Raw genomic sequence first — 9,565 nt, forward strand, 5'->3', positions numbered from 1 at the left:
TTGAAGCCTCAGCAAACCTACTATTCACATGAACAATATGCAATCATTACATAAAAATATTTTTAATTCTCGTGTCAATAATGACCAATAACATTCTTAATGTTATTAAGTGTGATATTTTTAATGGGCTGGAAAGAAAGGATTTCTATGACTCAGAAGTCCATAAGAATCAAACTGATATGTAAGTCAATAGTTTGGTGAGGAATAAATAATATGTTAGATATAAAATCAAACTACTTTTGTCCTTCATTTCATCATTTTATATAATCTTCAACATTCTAAATACCTTGGATTTAGCAACCACCTCTAAAATTTAGTTCCACTAAAATTTCTTTATGCTTTTTGTACTATCCACCCAAAGTACAAGCAAAGTCTACTGAAACACTTTAGCATATAAAAAGGACTACTCCACCCTACTTCACCACCCATTTCAGTCTAATTAAAGTTAATCATAATGAACAGAGAAGTAATTTCAGATTAGACAAACTTTTCTAAGAAATAAAGTCCTATTTAAAATTGGTTTACAAAATTACTTAATTCAAGGGCAGGTTTAAAAAGTTGTTTTATTATCTCTCTGCTTTAATAGCAAAAAGGTTTATAAATTCTGAACTCTAGAGTGTGATCTGTATGGTAACAGCTAATCTCCAGTAACAATAATGAAACGTGTCTGATGTTCACAGGTCTGAGTTCCAGGTACAATTTGTTATTGAATATGATAAATGATTGATAACTGACCTACCTCTTTTCAAAATAACTAAAGTGTTACATCTCCTAACATTCTGAAATAACTGTCATCTTATGACTTACAAGTCAGGATAATTCCTAAAAAAATAAGAGATATGGTAGAAAGATGGCATGTACTTCAGCAACAAGAGAGTTTAGGTACCTCTTTAATGCTTAAAAAAAAAGACTTTAATTGGAAACAATTTTCTGCTATACTTACCTGTAGTTTAGAATGAAGAGTCAGGTAAACACGAAGAATTTCTATACTGCTCCGTATACGAACAGATGCTCTCTCTGGCTCAAAGTTTGGGTTGATCAAATCACTGAAAGGTTCATTTGTAACATCATTTCCCAGTAAAGAATAATAAAAGAAAAACTCAGGCTGTCTTTCTGGAAGTTTCATGGTACATGGAATTAACTAAACAGTTAAGGGGGAAAAAAAAGATTATTACTTTATAAACCACTAACCATGCTTATAAATGTCTGATAAACTCCAAAAACATTTGCTAAAATGATTTTTATTTCAGGCCTTAAATTAGTAACTCAAAATTTCTAAATCTCTGCCAAACTGCTACTAAGTTACTAGTTTTAATTTTTAAAGGTTTACTTAGACAAGCAAAATGAAACTAAAATATTTTTATACATTTATATTGTATAACATAACACTTATGTTGTTTTAGAGTTCACATTTAATTAGTCCATGAAAAGTCCATAAATATTATTTTAGAAGAAAGTAGTAAAATATTTGACACTGAACTTTTCCTTATGAATTCTCAGTCCAGGGCTTTTGATGAAAGAAAAAAAATTCGTTTTTTAGTTATTCCTACAAAACTTGGAAACTTATAGTAAATTAATAGCTACAAAAGGCTATCTTCCACCCATTATAAAGAGCTACTGCAGGGGGAAAATGGAGCCCTTCACCAATGAAATGTTTACTGAGGGTGGAACGAGATGGTGGAGTAGAAGGATGTGAGCTCACCGCTTCTCAAAAAATAACCACCAAAATTACAACTGCTAAACAACCACTGGGGGGAAAGAGAGGAAGAAAAACCACTAGAGCATACCAAAAAAAGATATCCTACATCCAAAGACAAAGAAGCCACGACACGGGGGTAGGACAGGGACAATCACGATAAAATCAAAGTCCATACCCCTGGGTGGGCAACCCACAAACCACAAAACAATTATATCACAAAAGTTCTCCCACAGGAGTGAAAGTTCTGAGCCCCACATCAGGCTCTGCAGTGTGGAGGGCTGGTCTTGCGAGAAGCCCCCAGAGCATCTGGCTTTGAAGGCCAGCAAAGTCTGCTCACAGGAAATCCACAGACGAGGGAAAACAGGAACTCCCCTCTTGGAGGATGCACACCAGGAACACAGGAAAAAGCAGGGACCTCACAAGATCCAGGGCCAGACCTAGCTGCTGATGTTGCAGTGCCCTGTGAAGGTGTGACAGGTGGGGAGGATGTGGCTCACTGCAGGGACAGACACTCGTGGTGGTGTTTCTGGGGAGTACCCACTGGCGTGAGCCCTCCTAGTGACCACATTTTTTAACCAAGACCTGGCCCCACCCAACAGCCTGTAGGCTCTAGTGCTGGGACGCAACAAGTCAAGCAATGAACAGGGCAAGACACAGCCCCACCAATTAGCAGATAGGCTGCATAAAGGCTTTCTGAGCCCACAGCTGCCCACTAAACACAGCCTTTAATATGGCCCTGCCCACCAAAGGATGACTCCCAGGTCCACCAGCCAATAGGCAGGGACCAGTCCTTCCTACCAGGAGGCCTGCACAAGCCCCTTGGGCTGGCTTCATCCACCACAGGCAGAAAGCAGAAGCAAAAAAGAACTACAATCCTACAGCCTGTGGAAGAGAAACTGAAATCACAGAAAGAAAAAATGATATACCAGAAGAACTTGTCCCAGACAAAGGAACAAGAGAAGACCCCAGAACAGTAACTAAGTGAAGTGAAGATGGCCAATCTATGTGAAAAAGAATTTAGAGTAATGATACTAAAGATGATCCAAGATCTTAGAAAAAGAATGGAGGTATAGATTGAAAATCTGGAAGATAACTAAGGGGACATTTCATTCAAAGATGGGCACAATAAAGGACAGAAACAGCAAGGACCTAACAGAAGTAAAAGAGATTAAGAAGAGGTGGCAAGAATTAACAGAAGATAAAAATGGTCCTAATGGCCCATATAACCATGATGGTGTGCTCACTCACCTAGAGCCAGACATCCTGGGGTGTGAAGTCAAGTAGACCTTAGGAAGCATTACTACAAACCAAGCAAGTGGAGGTGATTGAAATCCAGTTGAGCTATTTCAAATCCTAAAAGATAATACTGTGAAAGTACTGCACTCTACCTGCCAACCAATTTGGAAAACTCAGCAGTGGCCACAGGACTGGAAAAGGTCAGTTTTCATTCCAATCCCAAAGAAGAGCAATGCCAAGGAATGTTCAAACTACCGTACAACTGCATTCATTTCACATGAAGCAAGGTAGTACTCAAAATTCTTCAAGCTAGGCTTCAACAGTACATGACCCAAGAACTACCAGATGTACAAGCTGGACTTAGAAAAAGTAAAGGAACCAGAGATCAAATTGCCCAGTATCTGTTGGATCATAGAGAAAGCAAGGGAATTCCAGAAGAACATCTACTTCTGCTACTTCTGGGTCGTGAAGATCTTTTTTGTATAGTTCTGTGTATTCTTGCCACCTCTTAATATCTTCTGCTTCTGTTAGGCCCATACCATTTCTGTCCTTTTTTGTGCCCATCTTTGCACAAAAAGTTCCCTTGGTATCTCTAATTTTCTTGACGAGATCTCTAACCTTTCCCATTCTACTGTTTTCCTGTATTTCTTTGCACTGCGATCACTGAGGAAGGCTTTCTTAGCTCTCCTTGCAATTCTTTGGAACTCTGCATTTAAATGGGGGTATCTTTCCTTTTCTTCTTTGCCTTTCGCTTCTCTTCTTTTCATAGCTATTTGTAAGTCCTCCTCAGACAACCATTTTGCCTTTTTCCATTTCTTTTTCTTGGGGATGGTTTTGATCACTGCCTCTTGTACAATGTCACAAACCTTTGTATTATTATATATGTTATTACTTTAATCCCTTACTTTTAAATGTATTTGTTTAATTGATTAGATTTTAATCATTAATCAAATCTAAAATCATAATCAAAAACTACTAATCTTGTAGTTATAAAGAACAAATTCTGGAGTTCTCTCCTCAACCTTGGTTCCACCAATGGCTTGCCTTGACACTAGACAAGTACTTAATCACTCTGCAGCTCCACTTCTCTTATGGTTATTTGAAGGATTAAAAGAAATAATACATGTTCATTTCTACAATTCTACCTAGCACACAGTTAACTGTTACATGAATGGGAAAATATCTGAGGAAAAAATATTCTGCCCTTATGGGTGATTATTTCTGAGTTTACTTAAAAGAAACTTTCATTTTCTTTTACTTTCTTCTGTAATCAGGAAGCAACAAAAATTTTTAAGAAATAAAGAGAGCCCCTTTATATTTCATAGTACACTTACTTCTAAGTAATTCCCATTAAGGGAAGAGATGCTTTTAAAAATCCTTTATCACCCTTGGATTTACAAACAGTTTTGTTTTGTTTTGTTTTCACCCTTAATTTTACTATTTAAAAGGGAGGTAAGATTATTATCATCCAGTATTCTTACTCTAATCTCACTCCTCCATTCTACTACTTTACAGTATCAGTATTCTAAGTCCCTTATCTGCATCTGAAAAATGTTTCTTTCTTTATTGCTAGATGTTTTATCACATGGCCTTTGACTAGCTTGAGAAGAAAAAAGCTAAAATGCTATTTTTAAAAATCCTTGGGCTAGTCCAAAAAAAAAAAGCAAACAAGTAATACTAAGCAATATCAGGGTATGAATAAATTACTGTCCTTAATTTTTTGTGTGTTTTAAAAAATTATTGTAAAATACATGTAACAGAAAATTTAACATTTTAACCATTAAATACTGTGCCTTTCAGTAACATTAGGTACATTCACAATATTGTGCAACCACCACCACTACCTTGTTCCAGAACTTTTCCATCACCCCAAACAGAAACACCAGAACCATTAAGCGGCCACTCCCATTCCACGCCCTGGAAATCACAAATCTGCTTTTTGTCTCCATGAGTTTGCCTATTCTGGACACTTTTTTATAAATGGAATCATACAGTATGTGGCCTTTTATATGTGGCTTATGTTGCTCAGCAGCCTCCAACATTCACCCTTGTTTTAGCATGTATCAGTACCTCATTTGCTTTACAGTTAAATAATATTCCATTAATATTCCATTGTGTATGTGTGCGTATAATTAATCCATTCATCCATGATGGACACTGTGTTATTTCTGTGATATTCTGGGATTGTGAATAATGCTGCTATGAATATTCAAATATTTTTTATTTGAATACCTTGTTTTCAATTCTTTTGGTATATACCCAGTAGTGCAATTGTAGAGTTCTATGGTAATTTTCTGTTTAATCTTTGGAGGTACATATTTGGCTTAATTTTTATCAGAGATATCAAATAGCTTGCCAGACAAGGTTGTTTTATATTTTTAACTAAGCTGAGTGATTTGTCCTAATCAGTTCCTTTGTATTACCAAGAACTGAATTAGTTTTAGTGGTAGATTCAAATAGGTCGATTAGCTCTCACCATATGGCACATGTATGTATGTATAGCTTCACACATACAAACTACATGTTAAGCATATTAGTTTTATTTCACTCCTCACATACACCCACAAAGCTGGTAGTATCAATACCATACAACCAAGAAAATTCAAGCCTGAGAAAGGTTAAGTAAGTTCCCTAAATTAAAGAAGCTAGTAAGTATGAAAATGAGACTCCAGCTCAAATTGATCTTACTCCAAAACTCCTTCAGAGGGAGAAAATATGGCAACAATAGAATGTGGAAAAGTGACCCTATGGCTGGAAATTCCTAAGTATATTTACTAGTTATAGAACTTTCTCAAGAGTTAGTTTCCTTATCTCAAAAGTAAAACTAATAACCTCCTAAAGTTGTGGTATGATTAAACCCAACATTAGCAAAGTATTTCACAAAACATAACAAAAGTAAGTGAATGATAAATATTAACAATTATGCCTTCCCAGGGAAGTTGAAAAAATATTTTTAAAAACAAAGTAGCAATTTTAAATACTTTGCAAGTGTTTAATAACATAATAAAAATACAGTAGGCTCATTATCTAATGTGTGTTCTGATGTGATTGAAGAACAGACAATAGGTAGCTAGCTTTCTCCTCAACCAGTGAGGTATATTAAACAGGGCAATCAACAAGCAGAGTTTTATGAAGAGAAGAAAAAAAATAAGGAAATTGATGGAGAAAGACAAAAGCACATACAAAGTATTAATGAGAAAATGACAGGACCAAATTGGGAGAGAAAGAGTAATGCTCAAAGAATATGCATATATAAAAGTACTTTGTGCAGTGGGCATGCATTCAGTGTGACAAAGCTAAATATTATTTCCTAAGAAAAATCTTTACCTGATAAACCTTACAAAGATTTAGTGTGGTCACTAACTCATATTTCACTTATGAATGTGGATTATCTGGAAAATGTATACCTCTAAGAAAATGAATAGTATGATAAAAATGTAAAGTCATAAGTTATAGTCTCTATTTTTTTAAATATTAATTTATTTCACACACTATAGATCAACATAATGTCAAAAAAACTGCACTTGATCCTGAAAAGGGCAGGAAATAACAGCTACTGTTGGGCTGAGCCATTGATGGGAAGAGATAATCAGCCATGGGCCTTAAGCATCCCCACATATCTGGGATTAGATATTACTTTGTTTACAAACTAACAAATTAGCCTGAACGCTGCCAGAATTCATCCTGGTTGGTACATTCTTACTGTGTACCAAGACTCTGAGGCCCTGACTACTGTGCAACTCATAACCTTGTAACATATCTTCCCAGACAAAGACCAGGACTGCTTATGCTAAAAGTGGTACATTCCCTAAACTCTGTTCCTAAACTGTGACATACCCAATGAGTGTGAAGAAACCACCACTTGGGGTAGAAGAAACTGTAAAGAAATACACTGATAGTCATATTTGCTGGGCTGAGAGTAATACACTCCTTTATCTCTGATCTAAGAATCTACTATCTTCTGGCAGGATTTGGAATAATTTCTTAGTCTGTAAATTGGGTAAAATCTAATTCCAGACCTGATAGCTATTAAGGTATGATTGAGACAATATTCCCAACATTATACATTTCTCCAAAAAGTAAATAATTTAATTTTTGGTGGTGAGGGAGGGTGGGGGTGAGGGAGGGGAATCATTTCATACCAGTCACACAATACAATGTAAAACAATGTTTACTCATGGTCTTTCTTCTAAATTCTAAGAGATTTAATTTATTCTCTTACTACCAAGATCATCCCTTGATAATCCCAAGATCATCATTCTTTTCCTGAAACAAAAATGTTTTCTGACGTGAAAGAAAACATTATTCTAAATTATTTTTTAAGTCTACTTACAAGTCTTTTCAATACCTAAAAAACAGATTTTAAAAATAAAATGTTTTCAGATTCTTCGTGAATCACTAATCTCACCTGCTCCAACTGGGTGGCGAATGCTATGGTCACTGACATGATGAAGAAGTCAGTACAGTACCCTGCTGGTCCGATCTGATGGTAGCCTCCCTCCTCATTCAGCACTGCCACGATGTCCTTTGGGTCAAGTCCAGACAGGCTGGCAGGTACTTTATGGAAAAAAAACACAATTAACTACATTGTAGTTTGCCATAAACTAGTATAAGATTTTGTAAGCTGGTTATACTTTTTCATTTACTTGGCCATTTTCACAGACACAGTTAATATCTCAGTAAGGTTTCCTTTGACTGCAGTTTAATAAACCTCATAAGAAAGGCATCACAGGTTGCCTGAAGGAAATGAATCTAAACTGTGAACTGAAAAATAAGCAAAACCTGGCTGAAAAGAGCAAAGTGACTACATAGAGGAAAAGGTATTCTAGGGAGAAGGAACAATATACACAAAAACTCAAAAGGCAAGAGAAAGGATGTGGTTAGAGAACTGAAACAGGTGTGGCATGCTGGACCATAATACAAGGACTTAGGTACAGAAAGAGGAGAGAGGCCACATCATAAAGAGTCTTCTTGAAGACCATGCTGAAACATTTGGACAGTGTTCTAAGAATAACAGAAAACAGTAAACAATTTTGAGAAGAACAGATATAAGCAAACAGGCTTCGCTATGAAGAGATGGCAGAGGGATAGGGGTTTTTGCAACTGATTAAGTTGAAAAACGAAACTACATAAAACTAAAGTAACAGACAATATTCAGTGTTAGGGAGACTGCCAGCAAGTCAGCACTCTCCATGTTGGTAGGCACAGACCAGTTCAACCTTTTAAAGGGTAACACGTCAGAGCTTACCAAAACTTTATACATGCATACCCTATTTACCAGCAAACCCTGACACCTTCAGGAATTAATCCTGAAGAAATATGCTTATGACAGCACTGGCTAAAAGTAGCTGAATGGTTAAGAGCACAACCACCACAGTCACACAGACCAAAGTTTCAACCCCAGTTCTGCTATTCAGTGGGTTGTATGGGGAAATTATACCAGTCCTTTAGTCTCCAGCTTTTCTTCTGAAAATCTTTTACACTGCTGTTGAGAAGATCACATTAGATAAAATACAGCACTTAGCATAGTACCTGACAAGTACTTTAATAAAGTACTTAAAGTCAAAATACTAACTATGATGGGTCTCATTATCAGAAATGGAAAACACTAGGATAAATCTTGTGAAGGAGTAAAAAGACTGAACACGTCAATGTGAGTATATGTTGTTAGATATATATATGGACAAATAAATATACAGAAGTATATATGTATATGTACATGTGTTTGAGTACATATATCCACGTGTATACACACATGGGAACGGCAACAGCCCAACAGCAACTAGCACACCTAGCAGCCGAATCCAGACTTCTAAACATCATTCTTTTCTAAAAAAAAAAAGCAGAGCTCCTTATAGAAATAGCTGAATCCAGGACTGAGATAGGGAAAGTATAGGATGAACTTAGACTATCTTCTTACAGTAAAAAAAAAAAAAAAAAAAGCTCAAAGAATTACTGATGTACTAAAAAACAGATGATTAAAAGAGTTCTTAATGCTCAAATCTCTGACAAATAATGATGGTTAAAGATTATAACCCACTAAACTAAGAGAAAACTATAAGTCCATATTTAGATAATATAAATAAGTGAATAAATTGAAGGTATCAGGAAGAATAAATATTTTTCTAAATTTCTAACTCTTCCGCACAAAATGTTTATTAATTACAAAGGAAAACACAGACACACACCACCTTAATCAAATAATCAAGTGAACATCATCAGTAATGAGACTAAATCAAATAGTGCACCAACCAATAAGATGCAATGAGAAGAGAGCATCTTGATACTCCTGCCAAAGATGCCTAACCAAAATCCAGTATCAGACAAGCCCAAAATGTACAGGGGACACATCTTCACCAAAAGACTGAAACTGATCTTCTGAATAGAATGCTCTCCTCCCCCTTACCACTCACTGCATTAGAAGTATATCAGGTCCATCTTTCAATAAAAAATTATAAGGCATACTAAAAGACCCAAAAAAAAAAAAAATCCATAACCTAAGCTTTCATCTTAAGAAAATAGGAGCAAATAAAATTAAAAGTGAGCAGAAGAGAAATAAAAACTAGAACCAAAATCAATGAAATTGAAACCAAGGAATCAATGGGGAAAAAATTAACAAAATCAAAAGCA

The 9,565-nt window shown here is 35.7% G+C and overlaps 1 protein-coding gene across 3 annotated transcripts in view; it reads right to left on the bottom strand.

Moving 5' to 3' along the window:
* CEP120 (centrosomal protein 120kDa) overlaps positions 1-9,565 on the bottom strand; it is an 83,466-nt gene that overhangs the window by 40,467 nt on the left and 33,434 nt on the right. For all 3 annotated transcript variants that reach the window (XM_010846296.1, XM_010846297.1, XM_010846298.1), the window contains 2 exons: positions 7,344-7,492; positions 944-1,141 (listed from right to left, as the gene is read on the bottom strand). In XM_010846296.1, the coding sequence (XP_010844598.1) occupies positions 944-1,141; positions 7,344-7,492 (347 nt within the window). The remainder of the gene's footprint in view (positions 1-943; positions 1,142-7,343; positions 7,493-9,565) is intronic.

This window comes from Bison bison, unplaced genomic scaffold (genome assembly GCF_000754665.1).
Source record: "Bison bison bison isolate TAMUID 2011002044 unplaced genomic scaffold, Bison_UMD1.0 scf7180017864235, whole genome shotgun sequence".
Taxonomy (NCBI): domain Eukaryota; kingdom Metazoa; phylum Chordata; class Mammalia; order Artiodactyla; family Bovidae; genus Bison; species Bison bison.